Here is a 19,858-nt window from a genome sequence, read left to right as displayed (position 1 = left end):
CACATTAGCACCGCGTTATTTGACCTTCACGTCCACGGTGTGCTCAACGAGGCTGACACGCATGGCCCGCTTGCAGACCCACAGGGGCACCTACTTACGCTTGAAGTAAGCACGTGTGTCCTACGGCCAAACGCTGTGCGCGCACAAAGCGGTTCCCGAACAAGGGGCACCGCCACCAGTAGAAGTGGAACCAGCAGCAACTCCGCGGGCCCGCACGTCGGTGGCCCTTCCTGGCGCTCTCGAGTAGCCACGAGCTGGCCATTGCCCTCTGGAGTATTAGGCCTTGTTTAGTTCCTCAAAAATTTTGTAAAATTTTTCAGATTCTTCGTCATATCGAATCTTTAGACGTGTGCATGGAGTATTAAATATAAATGAAAATAAAAACTAATTGCACAGTTTGTTCGAAATTGACGAGATGAATCTTTTAAACCTAATTAATCCATAATTGAATAATATTTGTTAAATACAAACAAAAGTGTTACTATTCGTTCTAAAAAATTTTGCAAAACAGATACTGTAGCACTTTCGTTTGTATTTGACAAATATTATCCAATCATGCACTAACTAGGTTCAAAAGATTCGTCCCGTCAATTTCGACCAAACTGTACAATTAGTTTTTATTTTCGTCTATATTTAATATTCCATACATACGTCTAAAGATTCGATGTGACAGGGAATGTGAAAAATTTTGTAAAATTTTTTGGAAAGTAAACAAGGCCGCAGTTAAAAAATGGTGCGCTTGACGTCATCGCCGACGTTATCAGGTCAAAGGTGAGAGAAGCGAGGGTGTTTTCTGTTTGGGGCCCGTGCTACGCTGCGACCTGTCCGCGACGACTCACACGGGATGCTGGGTGCGGGCTCACGATGGATGTCGACCTAGGCCTTCCTCGGATCAAAAACGTTTTGACCGTCCTACTTTTATTTATATTTAACAATTATTATTCAATAATAAATTAATTAAATATAAAAAATTTGTATTGTAAATTATAAATAAAATATAAAATTAGTTATTTTTTATCTATATTTAATGTTTCATACATATGCCGTAAGATTCAATGTAACGGAAAATCTTAAAAGTTTTTGGATTTTAGATGTAACTAATCAAGGCCTTAGTTACCAAAAATTTCCAAAATTCACAGTCACTCCCTCTGTTCCTAAATATGTGTCATTTTTGCTTCACGAGAAAAACTTTGACTAAATATCGCTTCCTGAGAAAGAACTTTGACTAAAATATTGCTTCCTGAGAAAAAAACTTTGACTATATATATATAATATTAATCTTTATGGTACATAATTAATGATATTAAATTAATATTTAAATATAGTTTTCTAATAAATTTATTAGAGATATAAATGTTGTACATATTTTCTACAAAATAAGTCAAACTTTCAGCAAAGAAACCAATGTCAACAATAATTAGAGACAACAGGAGTATATTCGAACATGTTAATAAGGCCAGTCTCAATGAGAGTTTTATCAGAGTTTAATGCATATTAAATATGATGATGTGAGACCGTAGGATGGCCTAAACAATCATCTCTATAATTTGCTTTACACTACTTACCGTCCAACAATTTTAAATTTGATAAACAATACTACAATTAATACAGCATCAGGGCGCTCGAGGTGCTTGGGACGCAAGGAAAAGCGACCACCGAGCACGTTGCGCAAAAGCAGAAGAAAAAGGAATGCGATTATATAATTAATCAGGAGCAAACAAGCATGTAGTCCAACAGCTGACAGGCACACACGACGATCGCTGCATATGGAATATCCGTAGAACAAGGCCACTTGACCGCGCGCGAAGGTCAAATTTGAATTGCTAGCTACTATAAGTTGACATGTCAAATTCGATAGTAGTATATACGAGCACCCCTGGTTATATTATAACGTTCTTCGGCTACTTTTCTATAGCAACGTTCCTAATAGGTAGGCTAATTTGTTTGTGGGCTATGGGTTTGACTTTATGTCAGTCGACGGGGAACAAAAAGGAAGAAAAATATATTAATAAAGATGCTTAATTTCTCGTATCAAGCAACTTCCAGAAGAGAAACAGTGCTATCCCAGCCAAAGATATATCTTAAGTTCCTTATGGCTAAAATAATAATAATAATAAGATAAAACAAGAAGCCAAAGGTATAATTTTTGGTAGGTTTTTCAGACCATGTTTCTCTCTATAAATCTATCCGTACTAAAACACATAAGCTAGGTGAGAGCATTTTTTTCGAAAGTACTAGGAAGCAGATATCTAGGCGTCCAGACACGCTTCTGTTGGTGGACGCTTCTTAGAGAAAAGCGTGCTTTTTCTTACTGCGCTCACGTCTCTACCAAAGGGGGCCTATACTTGCGTAGCACGGTAGCAAAAACCACCAAGAAGCTGCAAGCAATAGACACGTACTTAAAAGGGAACGAGGGAAACTAACACAGTACAGTTCAATAAGGCCTTGTTACTTCCACCCTAAAACTTAATTTTTTTCAAGATTCCCCGTCACATCAAATACATGCATGGAATATTAAATGTAGACGAAAATAAAAACTAATTGCACAGTTTGGTCGGAATTGACGAGACGAATGTCCATAATTAGACAATAATTACCACAAACAAACGAAAGTGCTACAGTGTCGCGAAATTTTTCCCTTCGGAAACTAAATACGGCCTTGTTTAGATGTGAAAAACTTTTTGAATTTCGCTATTGAAGCACTTTCATTTGTTTGTGATAAATATTGTCCAATCATAGACTAACTAGGGTCAGAAGATTCGTCTCGTGGTTTACAGGTGTAATTAGTTTTTGTTTTCGTTTATATTTAATGCTTCATGTATGTGCCGCAAGATTCGATGTGACGAGGAATCTTGAAATTTTTTTGATTTTTGAGGTGAACTAAACACGGCCTAAATGAAAAAAATGTTGGTGGAATATAATAACCTGGCCGCATGTGTGATGTGAAATAATGTGTTCCACCTAGGCCTTGTTTAGTTCTATTAATTACATAACTCGTCTGGAAACCGCGAAACAAATTTTTTAAGCGTAATCAATCTGTTATTAACGCATGTGTATTACTATAATAACTATGGTTAATCATAGACTAATTAGACTTAAAAGATTTCTCTCGTGGTTTTTATGTAAACTGTATAATTAATATTATTTTTATATTTAATATTTTATATATGTTTTCAGACATTCGATGAGACAGGGTTTGTAACGTCAAAACTGCACGCTGCGCTTACTGTATGGCATGTCAGACGAACGTTCGACGTGATTTCAATTCGCTTACGGGCCAAATCATAGTAACATACTACTAGTAGTACCGGTTAGACTATTATATACGGAACAGCTTTATCGTTTTCCATAGATCTTCTCCACTAATGACGACTAAGACCACTCAACGATCAAAAGTCGCTGGGACGCTGGCTAGCTACTTCGCTAGCATGCACAGGCACAACGGTTGACCCAATAGTAGTTGTTATTAACTCTATATTGAAAACGATGCAAATCTAACTTTATTTTAGCCACACCATCTAGAATTTTTTGATAAAATAAACGATATTTAATATTATAATACTCCTAGTGTCTCCAAATAAATCAATCCTTAGAATACGTGTTAGTCTTTTTTTAAATTTAATTAAATCTATAGAAAAGAGTACAAGCATCTATAATATAAAATAAATATATTATGAAAATATTATTCTATAGTATATGTAATGATAAATCTTGACTTTTTTTAGAAGTTCGGTCAAAATCTAAAAACCTGTTTATTCAGGAACAAAGAAAGTATTATGATACTCAATATGCATCACATTACTCCATATCATTTGGAATTGTATTTCTTTCAGAATTGAGGAAGTATTTTTTTTTTCCGAATGGGCAGTAGTACTTTTTTTCCATAAATAAATGGATACCCACAAGAGTGCCTCACAGAGTCACAATTCATCGTTGCGATAGATATCCATGGATGCCGTCAGCGTCAGGTGACATCCCTATATATTTATGCTTCGTACTTCCTCTCCTAATTTCATTTTTTTAGGAGGATAAGATTCTGACCAACTATTGGTTTATTAATATATTTAAAATCATTCTTTTAATCATACAAAAGTACTTTTAATTTCAATAAATATCTAATAGCACTTATTTTGTATCATAAAAGTAAGTTATCCCAAAACACAAATATATTAGGGGAGTATATAGATTTTATGCGCCGCAAAAAAAAATGCATGGTTATGCCATGTGCATAGATACGCAGATAGAGAGACGACGTCCGGCGGCAGGCAGAACCTCGTATTTTATTTGTTGTTGTTATTATATTGCAAAAATCTCTCCTGGGCATCGAAGGTTCTCCATGTTCATGCTGCTTTATATGCTGGTCAAACACTCAAGTGCATGCATTACTCCCTCCGTCACAAAAAGATCGTTGTTGTTGACTTTGACCAATCATGTTTGACCGCTCGTCTTATTCAAATTTTTTATGCAAAATCGAAAATAGATAAATTATTATTAAAGTATCTCTAATGATCAAATAAGTCATATCAAAATAGATGATATTTATACAAAAATTTCTAATAAGACGAATGGTCAAACAAGATGTCTGAAAGTCACAACAACGGTCCTTTTGAGACGGAGGAAGTACGTGTCAAGGTAGCCGGCAAACCGTTTTCTTGAGGAAAACGAAGATCAGCTGATTGATTTTGTCCGCTTTCGTTGTTGACCAATCCGGGGCCCCGGGCTGGGCATCTGAGCTTGGTCGTCAGGCTCATATGCTTCGCTCCCAAGGCGAAGCCGGCAAGTGGCCAGCATTATCAGGTCAACTCGACTATAACATTGGGTATCACATCTATTTGGAATAATAAAATTAATTATAAAAAGTCATGACTAATTTGCGAGATCAATCTATTAAATCTAATTAATTTATCATTAGCACATTTTGTTATCAAATCATGGACTAATTAGCACATGTTTACTCCAAATAGTGTTCAAACATGTTTACTGTAGTCAATGTGACAGGGACTAAAAATTTAGGAGGTGGGAACCAAACACTCCATTATACTACCATTCAGCATCCATTCCCCATTGTTTAGTGCACTGGTTAATTGAACAATAAAACTTCCAACTAGAAATAATAGACCCTTTAAAACTTTCAACTAACCAGGAGTCTAGCAGTGCTTCTAACTAGTGGGTTTGATTCCCTCATCAGGAACAAGTGGTTATATATTTATGGACATCAATATAGTACGCTAAACACATTTTGACCAAGGTTGTCTAAAAAATCATGATCTTAAATCAAATCGCAACCTCGAATGCTAGATCACAAATCATAGAATCATGATTATTCAAATTTGAAGAATCATATATATACCTTACTAATAGAATCATAGAACCAAACTTGATAAACTAGGATGGCAAAGTCATAAAACGTACCATATTCAATCGATTAAGATTTAACAACCAAATACTTATGATACTATGTCTATAATATAATAATACAATGTAAAAGATTACTATTATTTCTAAAGCTACTTTTCAATACGAGTTTACTCATACAATTTTGAAATATCCAAAAAAAAAAGAACAACACACATACACGTAACATTCAACCAAAGTTCACGGATTGTTGGATCCAGACACAGCTCCAAAATACCATGAATGGAGAGCATTAGAATTAGAATTTCTTGAGCCCCGCCGTGCCTTCCTGTCCTAGAATATCTCCTGCTGCATCCAGCAAGCAGGGTACGTACGAATTGCCACGCACATACTGCTACGACTGCATGCCCCTCCGATTCCCGTCTGGCATCAAATTAAGCACCGCGCGGGAATCAAACAGATCCCGACATACCGTATAGAGTAGAGTAGTATGCTGTGACCAGGCACTTGCATTTATCTTTTCATAATTTTGGCGGCTAACGATCGCGCTGATTGAGGGTCGTCGTTTTTCGTCAAGTACAGTGTACTGTACAGTAGACACCACCATCCTCTAGAAGGTCGCGTAGCTGTCTGGGTTCGTGCACGTAGCTAGGCCTTATTTAGTTTTTGAGAAATTTTATAAAATTTTTCAAATTTCTTATCACATTGAATCTTATAGTACATACATAAAATATTAATATAGATTAAAAATAACTAATTATATAATTTATCTATAGTTTGTAGAATAAATCTTTTAAATCTAGTTAGTCTATAATTAGATAATATTTATTAATATAAACAAAAATAATACTACAATATTAATTTTATAAAACTTTTTAGAACTAAAAGAAGGCTCTAGCTACGCGCCTGGCGCTATCATGGTTGTTGGGAACGAAGTCAAATCCCTTTTTAAAAGCTGCCTGGGAAACGAAACGTGCGCACGTCACAAGCCGCTGGTACCACTATTCTCAAAAGGGAAAAATCGCTGGTACTATGGCCTTGTTTAGTTTCCAAAACATTTTGTAAGGCCCCGTTTAGTTTTCCATCAAAATTTTTTTATTCATCATATCAAATCTTTGGACACATGCATGGAACATTAAATGTAGATAAAAAATAAACTAATTACACAGTTTGGTTAAAAATTGTGAGACGAATCTTTTAAGCCTAGTTACTCCATAATTAGCCTTTAGTGCTACAGTAATCTACATGTGCTAATGATAAATTAATTATGCTTAATAGATTTGTCTTGCAGTTTCCTGACGAGCTATGCAATTTGTTTTTTTTATTAGTTTCTAAAAACTCATCCCGACATCCTTCCGACACATCCGATGTGACATACAAAAAATTTTCATCTCCAATCTAAACAGAGCCTAAATTTTTTTAAATTCTCTTTCACATCAAATTTTACAGCACATGTATGGAGCATTAAATATAGATAAAAATAATTAATTGTACAGTTTATTTATAATTTGTGAGATGAATCTTTTGAACCTAGTTAATCTATAATTAGACAATATTTGTTAAATGTCTATTTTGCAAAATTTGGCTAAGTAGATGCGCCAAGAGCGCACGACCACAGGAACACATGGAATTTGTGCGCGCACTTGTGGATCCAGCGGTTCATCGGACCCACGAACTGGAAAGAGATCCATCAATGGGGGCCATCCGTCGATCTTGACGGCAGAAGCATAAGAAAAGCGTTGATTCGTGGCTTTATGAGATGTTAGTACGTTTGAAAATTCTCTCTCCACACCGACGGTCTTGTCTCTTGTGTCGCCCTCGTCGTCGCCTCGGATCGTCCTTAATTAGCAACCGGTTTCATACACGTTGTATATATATAGTACTGCTAAAACCATTAGTAGATGACTCATCTCAGTCTCCTCGCACATTTTTTTTCCACACACCTTGTTTCTCTTCTTTCATCCCTCCTTCGTTCTTCACCTCAACATGATATGACAGTACGGAACCTTTTAAGAGCAAGTATTATAATATAGCCAGCTGCTGGCTGTAAGCCTTCTTGCAGCTCACTCATAAAATAGTTAGCTCATCACTATTAATATATGGCCCACTTGTCTGTTTCACAGATTTTCTTGGTTTTTGTATCTACAGCCCGCTTTTACTCTCTCTCTCATTTTCTTTCTCATCCATCTCAGCATTTAGCTGGCTTACAGCCTGCTATAATACTTGCTCTAAAGCAACTCGAAGGGTCTCTTTAGATTTCAATTTCTATCTTTTCTGAAGAGTCATTTAATGAATTTTAATGAATATTATCTTTGTATACTCTCATATTTTAATGAATATTCTCTTTGTATACTCTCATATTTTAATGAATATTCTCTTAGTACACTCTCATATTTCCAACATACTCTCCATTTTTTTTTGTTCTCTACACTTCAAAACCTTATCATAATTTTCCTTGTGTGAAAAATTCATAAGAAAACTACTATATGTTGCATTTTAGAGAGTCATGTCACCTCTCCGAAAGTAGAGAGCAAGAAGGATAGTTTTGGAGAATGGGGGGAAAAAAAGTAGAGCATGGATCCATACAAGTTTGGATGAATACAAGACGCAAACAAAGTTTAGGAACTCAAATGACATACTTTTTGAGTTGGCGGACCCGAATAACACACCGCTAAGGCCGTGTTTAGTTGGTGTAGGAAAAAATTTCACGACACTGTAGCACTTTCGTTTGTTTGTGGTAATTATTGTCCAACCATAGACAAACTAGGCTCAAAAGATTCGTCTCGTAAATTTTGTCTAAACTGTGCAATTAGTTTTTATTTTTGTTTATATTTAATACTCCATACATACGTTTAAAGATTCGATGTGACGGAGAATCTTAAAAAAAATTAGATTTTGGAGTGGAATTAAATAAGGCCTAAAGTACCGCTCATGAACTTTACCAAAAAAAAATATGTGAAGAGTCCCTTGAAGCGCTCTCATTTCTTGCTCCTAGAGCACGCCACAACAGCCCACACGATGAAAGAACATCCAAGGATCCAACAATCTGTGGGTGGCTCAAAGCCCATCTAATATTTTTTAGCAGATCAAAGCCCATCTAGTAACCTTAGCAGATCATATTCCTGCTCGGCCTGGTTGTTGATTGAGTAGCAGCAGCTCGCTGTCGCCTGTCGCTGGTGCCGACTAGGAGTGGGAGCCAAGAACTGATCGGATGGGGTGGGCTGACGAGTGACGAGGACCGGAGAGAAAAAAAAGCGCACGCCAGGGCCCGGGCACGCTCACAAGATCCCATTATTATTATTAAAACGGAGTTCCTTTATTAAACCAACCATAACAAAAAAGTTGCTAGTTTTTTTTAGCGCATCACAGAAACAGCGTAAATAAGTAACAGCCCTGACATAAGAATCGAATGGTAATTTCGCTGAACATTGCAAGCCTTGTTTGAAGGTGGACAGTGGCGATGTGCTTCCCTTGTCCGATGATTAGGCGACAGTCTTCAGCACTACTTCAGCATTACTTCTTATCAAATGAACAATGTTTTTCTTTCACAATAAATTAGCATAAATATCAGCATAATAATAAGCTAAATTTCAGCCCCACAAACGAAACAATAACAATCTCACATTCTCATTTAGTACTCCATGGATTGTCCTTTTTATATATACTAGGTATAGATACCCATCTTGAAATAATGAAATTTATCATCAACTGCACTAATGTCAGAAAGCTTGAAGCATCGCTTGGAATTGGAATTCTCAAGTCTTCGGGAAATATCTAGACAGGTCGTGTACAACTTGACTGCAGTCTTCTCTACATGCAAATGCACGCAAGAGAGGATGACCTGGAACAGGCTCCCTTCAACCAAGGTCCACATGAGATAACGAGCACCCATAGATACTGATGTGATCAGCAACCAAGCTCCTCCGGTCAAGATTTTACATCTTGAGAAGCTTTCAGTAGGTGCTATCTGTACTGTATATCAGTATATCCATCGCCGACAGTGAGATCTCAGCACAGTAACAAATCGATATGTTTCCATCCAGAGAAGAAGGTAACTCCACATTCCCTCTAGTTGTTAGGCGGCAGAGTCCTGCAGAATATGGCACTACCTAAAAGCCAATGGACCATCCCAAAGCACGGAAACAACTTGCAAGATCCAACTACTCATAAGCCATTCTTAGCTTGGGTCTTGGGTACCTGCATCAAAGTGTAATTCAGAAACACACAATTAGTGCACGTGCAGTGAACAAAGAGTGATTCAGTGCGTGATATTCCTGCCACAACATAGGGATTGCGAAGATAAAAGTATAAAACTATGGTTTTGTTTCAGACATTAGACAAAAGAATATGCCCATCATTCTTTCTCTTTCATCAGTTGCCTCTTGCATCAGCTACGATGCAGGATACTAGAAACTACACGATATAGATATTGCAATAAATAAGAAAGATATGTTTCAAGATATGATGTAAACCAGTCCATTCATCCCAGAAACGCCAGGGAAGTGTACATCCCTGCTTGAATGCCTAGTGGCCACTTCCATCATCAAGGTCTCGGCAGAACCACCATGGATATAAAGAGATGATCCAGCCTGAGAACTACAAGCTGCAACAAGCAATCCAAGCTCCAATATGTCCTCCATGAAAGAGCCTCTGCTACCTTTGGTCCAGCGCGACCAGAAGTACATTTCCAAGAAAGACAGAAGAAGATCCTGTGATGTTCCAAGCAGGTGTGCAACCTCCTTTTCCCCAAACAGCTATGTCAAAGCTAACTTCAGCACTCCCAATCATCTGCCACCCACTGATGAAAGTACCAACATGGTGTCCTCACCAAATATCCAGCGGGTGCACTCTTCACCTTCTATATTCACATCAAGCAAAGAAGCACACTGTGTGGATGAGCTTGATGGCCAAAGCCATGCTGCTGATGCACAATATACACCATCAATCGCAAGGCAGGCTATTGTCAGTGTCATCTTATACATCTCAATAGGGGTACTTGTGTACATGACAAATGTTGAAGGCTTCAAGGGGAAATCCACATTCAAGTTAGTGGATGCCCTTTACTTCACCATCATTAGTTTGTGCACAATAGGATACGGCGACATAGTCCCCTGTACTACCTTCACAAAGGTGTTCACATGCTTGTTCCTACTAGTCGGTGTTCGTTTCATCGACCTTGTGCTAAATGGGCTGTTGACAAATGTACTGGACAAGCAGAGAACAGTTCTACTTAGCACAATGGATGATAACAAGCTTAACAAGGTGTTTGACACCTACATGATTGATGCTAGAAAGAAAAGGTCAAGAGGGAGGATGAAAGTAATATTTGCATTATTGGTTGTAGCAGGCACTATCTCAATTTGCACAATCATAGTACATGAAGTTGAGGGCCTAAACTGGATCGATAGTTTCTATTTATCAGTCATTTCTGTTACAACAGTTGGATATGGAGACAAAAGCTTCTCAACAACAGCAGGAAGGCTCACTGCCACTGTGTGCCTGTTGGTAAGCACTTTAGCAGTTGCAAAGGCCTTCTTGTTCCTAACAGACTTAAGGATGGACAAAAGAAACCGGCGGACTACAAAATGGATCCTCAAGAAGAAAATGGACAACGAGCCCCTTGTTGGAGACCTAGACAACGACCCTGCTGTAAGGTACAGTACAGTTTTCAATGAAAGATTATTTCATGAAAATTTATGATTTGAAGTTGCCTTTTTAATAATTAATACCCGGAAGTTCTAAAAAAAAAATTAATACCCGAAAGGGAGGCAACTTTACAGAGAAACTATACTTATAATATGTTGCTTATGTTTAATTCAATGTTTACATCATGATCTTTTTGAAGACATGTACTTTATTATTCCTTACATGACAAAGAGACAAAAAAATGTTATTTCTTTTAACAACAAGGCACTGAATTTATTCTTTTTTTTAAATAAAAAATAAATTACTGTAAAGGTAATTTATGTGCTGGAAATATAGGTTTAAAATCCCGAATGCACTAGTAAACAAAAGAATCTTGATAGAAAACTATACGTCCTCATAGCCACCTGTACAAACTAACTTTTCTTTTGGAGTTTCCGACGAAACTAGGCCATATATAAATGTTCACAGTAGAGACACCAACATTCTATAAATAGAAAGACAGGGCAAGGTTACAAGATTATGATGAACATGACATGAACATCGATCCCTTGTCACTGCAAATTAAATTTACTTTCTTTGCTCACATCTTGTATATTTCTTATTATGTAAATTTGAAAGCAAGTCATATTCAATGTATATAGTTGTCAATGGCCATTCGTTAATAATATGCTTGCTCCTATGCAACAGCAAATCAGATTTTGTGATCTACAAGCTCAAGGAGATGGGGAAGATTGATGAGAAAGACATCAAATTGATCTCTGACCAGTTCGATCAGATAGAGTTTGGAAAATGTGAAAGGATCCCTCTCGCAGATATAATTGGAAAATTATGAATCTGGTATCTGTAACTTAGGAATATCCATATCACGATGATAGATGTCCTCTTAGACCCTCATGCTTTGTTAAGTAGCATGCACATGTATGTGTGACATATTTAATACCCTTGCATGTCATGAGTGTTCAAATACATTATCCGTTGCAGTTTTACTCAAATCTGAAAGTTGCGTATTGTGGTTGAACTAAAGACTGCATTAATCTCCAGAATGACTTAAACATATAGGGAAAAACAAATTGTAAGATGTATAGGTATACAGGAAGAAACACAATGAACCAACAGACAATATTCAATGCATTCATACAGGTATTGAATTCCTGAGGTTTCCTTAAGCAATGGAGAGGCGAACTTACCCACGAAACTGATGGGGGATGGATGCCGCCAATTCACTGTTTTGTGGTTTGCTATCATCTTAAGTCCCCAGATTCAGTCTCTTCTACTGCCATACCCAAAATCGTTGCAATCCTGAAACAGTTAGTTACTGTAATGAAGATCAAGGATATCTTGTGCAATGATGAAATGACTGTCATTAGAATGGAAAAGTTTAGACGGTATGAATTTATCTGGCTTGGCATCAAAGACTCACTTTTCTCTAGTTTCCTTTACAAGCATCTGTATGTCAGATAACCTTTGCCACTTGTCACTCCTCTGCTTCTCACTGCCCACCTCTTCGACTGACTGTGAACTGATGAACTGTTCTATTTCATATTCCAATGATTTCATCTGTAAATTAATATGCTCTATAAGGCCATCAAATGCAGAATGATTCTTTATGTTGTTTGCTGGGTCAGGATTGTTTATAAATGAGAAGCTATCGGACATCTGAAGTGCATTTTGCTCAGGGTGGCCATCCATGCTTGCAATTGCACGTGCCTCCTTTCTCAATTCAAAAGATTCCTTTGCAACTGATTTTGGATACGAATCGCTACTCTCAGCCCCATTGGTTCCATCATTGACTGTACTGGAGAAAACCCTTATCTTCTCGTCAGAGTTATCACCATTAGATGTCCCTGGACGCAACGCGTACTCAATTAACATGTTTTGCTTCAGCGAAATTACCTGAATCCAACAAAATTGCTCATTCAGGGTTGTATATACCATAATTATGAACAGAAATTTACAACAATCGATCAGTTCCTCAGCACTGCACTTGTATGTGATAGTTGAAGCAAATACTTGTCAATATCAGACGTAATCAGCAGAATCACTGCATGAACAGTGTGACGTACAAATGCAAACAATGGCTTGTGCAGTATTTTTGAGTAACTGGAATGAAGTTAAAGAATACACAACCTTCTAGAAAAAGAAATTAGTCATATTTTACAAGATACTAAAAAAACCATGTCATCACCTCACTAATCTTTGACGAAAGCCTGTCAAGCACCTCAATGCGCTCTTTAATGTTCTCCAGGGCTTTGGTCAATTTCTTCTTCTGCACAAGTAAATCCACAGCCTCGTTCTCTTTGCCCATTCGGACACTGGTTGCGGCTCGTTTCTTAAGATTCTCAGCAGCCTCAGTCAACCGCACAAGCCTTACCCTCGCGCTATTTGCTGGGAAAAAAGAAAAGAAAAGAAAAGAAATTGTTACAAGGATGGTGTGCAGTTGAGCAGATGCTCCAGCCTGCACATTATTGTACTCATACCCACATGTGAACTAAGTCTCATCCTAATGTCCTATGATTACACATCACTACATCTACATCAGGTGAATCTGAAATGGCTAGGTAGAAACACAAGTTACTGCAGATAAATCAAACTACAACCTTTTTGGGAGCCACACTTGCCATAATGGGAAGTACCAGAAAATTTGGACACCGAAACAGGAGCATAATCCGGTCCCATGAACACAACATTAAGCATTGCAGTGACCAGTGATAGACATGTTACCTTTGGATTGGGTGAGGTCGGCTTCGGCGTGGAGCTGGAGGAGCTCCTCCCTTAGGCGCCCGAACGTCGGCGGGGTCCGTTCGCCGCTGACTGCGCTAGACGTCGCCAGGACGACGGGAACCCGCGGAGGAGCTGCCCCCGGGCTCCGCCTCCATCCGCCCAGGCCCAGGCCAGCAGGCACCCGAAGCGGCGTGACGGCGAAGGCCATCTCCTCCTGCACACTCCCAGCTAAGCAGCGGAGCGCACCCTCGTTGCGGCAGAGGCCTCTCCCACCGCGGTGGTGGGCCGCAGGGTGTGCGAATCCCCAAGTCCATGGGCACGGTCTGGACGCAGAAACCACTGATTACGTAATGTTCTGTTGAAGACGTAAAACCACGTGTTCGCGTCAAATCCTGCAGTTTATGCACGCATGTCTGGATTTCTAGCTGGGGTCACACAGTTTACGTACGCATGCCGGTAGGTGCAATTGCAAGACCAGAACGATGGATGCGGTGCATGTACAATACGTAGTATATACAGTGTATCTCTCGCGTGCTAGCTTTAGATCAGTTTGGAGTTGGACCGTTCGGTCGCTTAGCCTCATCCACACGGGCTACGTACTGTACATTTTACAAACTCACCGAGTCCTCTGACTTTCAACTCCCAAGAAAAAAATTTGCATCTACCAGTCAATTTGCTAGGCAGAGTACACACACCTGGGGCTGGAGCACACTGACTGGCAAAGGAGTTTCACCGCGTTTTGTTTCCTGCTGGATCAGTCCAACCTGACAGTCCATCTCGCACGGTGCACAGTCTATCAGCGTCAGTCTATATATCTGCAAGCACTTGGGTCCTCTACCGCGCCGGCCCCCCCGGTGCTTCTTCTCCAGTGCACACCTCTGCAGCTGCAGGCTGCAGCGACTTGCCTTTGTGTGGATGGAGGCCGGAGTGGGGGAAAATGCAGGGCAGCATCAGCAGTTGAGCACTCCTGGAGGCTGGCTGGCTGCAATGCAACTCAGGCTACAGGTCGTCGTCTCTTATTGTTGAAATAATACTTTCGCATTGGCTTCTTACTGTAGATTACTCTGTTCTCGCTTGTGCTTTGAGTATTTGACGTTTCAGACTTTCAGTCATTCAGATGTTCTGTTCGCGCGCTGTACATGAGAGAATCCTCTCCTCAGACTTCTTCCTTTTTCTTGTCAACGTGCAGGATTGTATACAGTTTCAAATGAAGTGATAGGTGTCTATAGTCAGCTCAGTCGACAAGCGCGCGTGTGGTTTCAGACAATCCAGTATATATCAGCATGAATGTTCATTGCGATTGGTGGAATTGTTCGAATGAGCTGGGTTTGCATATATAGATGGGCAGGCCTGCAGGTTTGTGGCCCCGTTAGTGCTCAAACTGCTCGCTTGGCATAATGCGCACGCATGAGCAGCTAGTAGGTGCAGACATTAAGCCACCACCTTACACAATACCAAATTACCAATGCAGTACTAGTTCTATTTCAATCAATCCATGAATATCCTCATTACTCATGTTTCCCCCATGCTTGATCAAACAAACTATCACACACAATCACACATAAACACCAACCACACAAAGAGAATAGATTCAGTGCATCTATGTATATACTACTCCTAGCTATATATCTGTTCATTCATGAATCATGATTAGCCTAATGATGCACTGAATAATAGGAGTACATTCACGATTGAAATGCAGATGAAGCTATTGTGTCCTTGAGGGGGAATCGTGAATAAGCTAATAAGGTCCACCCTGATCGTTCTCACCATCATCAGCATCCTTGTGATCGCCAAAGTAATCGGCGATGCGCTCCTCGTCCATCAACGAGTCGAGGAACGAGGAGAAGGCGGCGTCGTCCACGATGGGACAGCCCAAGTCGAAGTCGCCACGAGCTGCAACGTCTGGTGCACAGAACGGATCATCGAATCCATCGAAGCCCTCGGCGCCGAGACCCATCATGCTGGTGGCGAAGTCGCCGCCAACACCGGCGCCGGACGGCAAGGTCGGGTGCGCAGGCGGTGGCGGTGGCGGTGGCGGCGGCGGCGCAAACTGTGGCTCGACTTCCGGCAGTGCCGGCGTCTTGTCGGCAGAACCGGCCGCTGCTGCTGCTGCGTCGGCGCCGTGGGACTGGGAGTGGGAGTGGAGGCTTGCGGCTGCTCCGGGCAGAGGCGTGTGCGCCCGCGGGTCGATGCCCCGCGCGATGAGCTTCTTGCTGAGGTGCGAGTTCCAGTAGTTCTTGATCTCGTTGTCCGTTCGCCCAGGCAGCCGCCCGGCGATCAGCGACCACCTGCACGCACGCACGCACACGTAGGATGCAATGTAAAGCATTGCACTGCGCTGCAGGGGAGAAGAGAGAGAGAGAGAGCTACGGCAGTGCACACAGTGTACACTAGACGTACCGGTTGCCGAGCAGGCGGTGGAGGCGGAGGATGAGGTCCTCCTCGTCGGCGGCGATGGGCCCGCGCTTGATGTCCGGCCTGAGGTAGTTCATCCACCGGAGCCTGCAGCTCTTGCCGCAGCGCAGCAGCCCCGCGCGGCGCGGCAGCGTGCGCCACCGCCCTTCCCCCTCCTTCGCCACGGCCCGCGACAGCAGCTCGTCCTCCTCCGGCGTCCACGCCCCCCGCTTCAGCGTCGTCCTCATCGCCCCCGCGCCGCCCACGCCCCGCTGCTGCGCCGCCGGCTTCCGCGTCATCAGTGGATCCCTTCTCCTCCTGCGTCTGCCTGCTCGTGTGGCTACTCCTACTACGTACTAGCCGAGAGAGCCTGGCTGGTGGCTGCTTAGACAGCCGCTCGATCGCTCACGTAGCCAGGAAGGAAGCGTGCGCGCCGTGCACCGGCACCGCGACGCCGACGCGGGACGGCAACCCAGAGAGGCAAGGGTCGTTGGGGTGGTTCGTTCCTTGGGCGCGGCGGTCTGCTGCGTTTCGGGAAACGGAGGGATTCCGCGGCAATCAGATGGCGCTGCGCTGGGTTGGATCACCCGCGTTCCTGCCGTTGCCGTCGCCGTCGCATCGTGTCACGGGCTCGTGACCGTCGTCGGGTTGGGTTCGCTTCGTGTCATGGATCAGCCGCGTTCCTGCTTTGCTTCTCCTGGGCTTCTGGCGAATGGCGATGCTTGGTTACGTCCTGTTGGGCTGGGCCATGCCCACCTCGCTAATCCCGTGGGCCCAGCCTAGCGGACCGGGCCAACAGTGTCCATCGACTGCAAAGAACAACAGTGTACTATATTCATGTTGTAACAAATACTCCCTCGGTACCCGTAAAAAATTCGTTTAAGACAATAACACGGTCTCTAAAGTCTAATTTTGACTTTTTGTTTTTACATTTTGAGCTCAATTTCATTCATGAATTATCAAAATGCATTTCAGTTTTTGAACTTTTATTGTCAACTTAACTTTGTCCATCGTCGTTCCATGTGGAACGCTGCGACGAGTCAACTATAGCACCACCAATGATTGGAGATAAAAAAATCCATCCAAAAACTCTTTAGTGGCTATTAACAATTTTAAGATTTTAATATTACCTTGTAATGGTGTCGCTTATATATATCCAATTAAATGATTTTTTAAGCAATTGTAGTTATTACGTACGAACGCTATTTATAACCTTAAGAATACATGCATGGTGATGTTAAAACAACAGTTCCTTGGCTACTTCTAGCGTTAGCTCAACTAATAACCAATTGTGTACCATGCTCTCAATAATAAAGAAAGCCCTCAAATTTTTTTTTAAAAGGATCCTGATTTGAGGGCTCATGCTGTAGTTGCCAACATAAAACATATGGGAACACATGGTGGTAGCACACCGCCTCTCCACGATCAAAGGGCTGACATGATTGCAGTCCTCAAGGAAGGCAAGGTTGTAGAGAAGGGAACGCATGAAACACTAATGCGCATCAAGGGTGGAGCCTATATGCTTCACTAGTAGACGAAAACAAAAATTAATTAAATAGTTTATCTATAATTTATAAGACAAAACTTTTAAACCTACTTAATCTATAGTTGAATACGAAAGTACTGTAATATCAAAATTCAAAAACTTTTCGGAAGTAAACAAGGCTTGTGTGTCCAGGCTTCTCCAACTTTATATGCTTGGCATGCAAGGAAAGAAGGAGCAGAGAAGTCAAAGAAAGGCTCCGCCGCGCTAACCAGTGCCACGTTCTTGGATTAATTACTCCTCTGGGGTAGTCAAAGCAAAGGTTGACGAGTACTAATCCAGGACAGCTTCTCGGAGATGAAGCTAGGCACAGTGAAAACAAGTCGTCCAAACACGTGCATGGTTCGTGATGTCGTTGACGCACCATGTCTCCTAGTAGCCGCAGTCCCCAAATATTTTGCAAAACTTTTCAAATTTTCCACCACATCGAATCTCGTGGCACATGTATAGAGCATTAAATATAGGTAAAAAAGATAACTAATTACACAGTTTGCATGTAATTTGCGAGACGAATCTTTTGAGCCTAGTTAGACTATGATTGGATAATATCTATCAAATACAAAAGAAAATGTTACTATTTATATTTTACAAAATCTTTTGCAAGTAATCAAGGCCATTTTGACAGATCGGGTGATGCAAATCCCAAAGAAGTGAAGTATTCAATCGATGACAAATCATATTTTCTTGCCTATATGGCTACACTAGCTAATATGACAAACTAGTTATCCATTAGTACTAAAAATTAGTAGCTAACTAATACTCCCTCCGTACCCATAAAAATAGACGTCGTGGGCTTCCTCACGTTTTTTATGAAAGCTGATGTTCTACCGATGTGCGCGGCTCCTCAATTCTCTCTTCGCATTAACCCTCTCGCGACCGTCCTCAGCGCACTGTGCCATGCAAAATCGTGAGTGAACGAAAAAAATATGGGAACCGAACCCTGCCCGCTTGCCTCATGCTGCTCAAGACAAACCAATCAAGTTACAATCAAATTAACATTAAATTGCAATTCACCTCCTTTGCCGATCTGATAGTCCTAAGGACCTTTTTCTATCCACGGAAACTTCTCAACCTTAACAAATCAAATTAACATTAAATTGCAATTTGTTTATCACATGCCAACTTGGTAGCCTCCACGGGTAGTTGCAAATACAATATTTACTCACCAATTCTTCTAAATTATAGTATACTTTAGTTTTATTTGTCCTAAATCAAAATTTCCAAATTTTAACAATGTTTATAGGAAAAATATATCAATATTTATAATATCATATTATTTACTTTATTTTATAAGTGTTAATATTTATTTATTTATTTTAATAAAAACTTGGTTAGATCAGCTAAATAAGTTTGACTTAGGATGATCAGCTCTTAATCCATTATTTAATTTCACACAATCAGCCTAGATTTAGTTCTCTTCTATATACAAGAAAATATTGTTCAGCGTAAGTCCTCTAAAATCAGAACAGGAATTGCTATGTGGTTGTAACATGAAATCCAGTTTAATATTAGCTTTGCACCACAAGAGAGGGCGCCTCGGTAAGATGTGGATGATCGCGTAACTTCACCGTACCTAATATGTTCCCAATGAACTTCCTGCAAAATAACGTTTGTACGAGCTGACTGTATACGAGCAAAGAAAGTACTCCTTTCGTCTCAAGATGAGTGTCGCTATGTATTTATGATGGCAAAACTTCTAAAAGTTTAACTAGAATTATACAAAAAATTAGTCATATTTGTATCTCTAAATAAGTTTATTTTGAAAATAGATTTAACGATTTATCTAATGATACTAATTATATGCTATAAATATTAATATATTTTTGTATATATTTGGTCAAAGTTAAAAGTGTTTGACTCCTCAGGAAATGAGAATAACACTTATTTCAGATTGAGGGTCATGACAAAAATGAAACAACAATTGTTATCCAAGCTTTTAATTACTCTTTCGGAAGTGAGAACAATATACATGTTCATATAATATAAGATCAAGTACTAGTATGTTGTCAATGCACTTGGGTTGCTAGTTGGGTCGTTTCGACCAAGTTAGCTTAATGTTAAATAAGTTTTGGCTTATAGTTGTTAGTTATTTGGTCTAATCACCAAGTTGTACGGGAGGAGTGGCACACTCTTCAAGTTGTGTGGTTTTTATGTCCAGTTTCCCTAAAAAAACTAGATCAACACTTTTATTTTTAT

At 40.3% G+C, this 19,858-nt stretch overlaps 3 protein-coding genes across 5 annotated transcripts; 1 reads left to right on the top strand and 2 right to left on the bottom strand.

Annotated features, from left to right (window-relative positions):
• LOC8063110 lies at window positions 8,923–14,079 on the bottom strand. 3 transcript variants are annotated; one of them, XM_002456154.2, is made up of 5 exons: window positions 13,723–14,079; window positions 13,187–13,386; window positions 12,422–12,894; window positions 12,189–12,300; window positions 8,923–9,552 (listed from the first exon to the last, which is right to left on the bottom strand). In XM_002456154.2, the coding sequence occupies exons 1-4, from the start codon at window positions 13,928–13,930 to the stop codon at window positions 12,243–12,245; spliced, it is 939 nt and encodes a 312-aa protein (XP_002456199.2). In that variant the 5' UTR covers window positions 13,931–14,079; the 3' UTR covers window positions 8,923–9,552; window positions 12,189–12,242. The 3 variants fall into 3 exon arrangements, with proteins under 3 accessions (XP_002456199.2, XP_021310820.1, XP_021310819.1); XM_021455145.1 differs by having other exon boundaries at window positions 12,189–12,274; XM_021455144.1 differs by lacking the exon at window positions 8,923–9,552 and adding an exon at window positions 10,423–10,560.
• Window positions 9,823–12,182, top strand: LOC8064221 (two-pore potassium channel 2). The gene is made up of 2 exons (XM_002458315.2): window positions 9,823–11,009; window positions 11,689–12,182. Exons 1-2 carry the CDS (start codon window positions 9,985–9,987, stop codon window positions 11,831–11,833), a joined length of 1,170 nt encoding a protein of 389 aa, XP_002458360.1. The 5' UTR covers window positions 9,823–9,984; the 3' UTR covers window positions 11,834–12,182.
• On the bottom strand, window positions 15,210–16,630 carry LOC8068060 (transcription repressor MYB5). Its single transcript, XM_002456153.2, has 2 exons — window positions 16,126–16,630; window positions 15,210–16,013 (listed from the first exon to the last, which is right to left on the bottom strand). The coding sequence occupies exons 1-2, from the start codon at window positions 16,416–16,418 to the stop codon at window positions 15,464–15,466; spliced, it is 843 nt and encodes a 280-aa protein (XP_002456198.2). The 5' UTR covers window positions 16,419–16,630; the 3' UTR covers window positions 15,210–15,463.

This window comes from Sorghum bicolor, chromosome 3 (genome assembly GCF_000003195.3).
Source record: "Sorghum bicolor cultivar BTx623 chromosome 3, Sorghum_bicolor_NCBIv3, whole genome shotgun sequence".
NCBI classification, from domain to species: Eukaryota; Viridiplantae; Streptophyta; class Magnoliopsida; order Poales; family Poaceae; genus Sorghum; species Sorghum bicolor.
The sequence above is the reverse complement of the archived record's forward strand: the minus strand, read 5'-3'. Positions and strand labels throughout refer to the sequence as shown.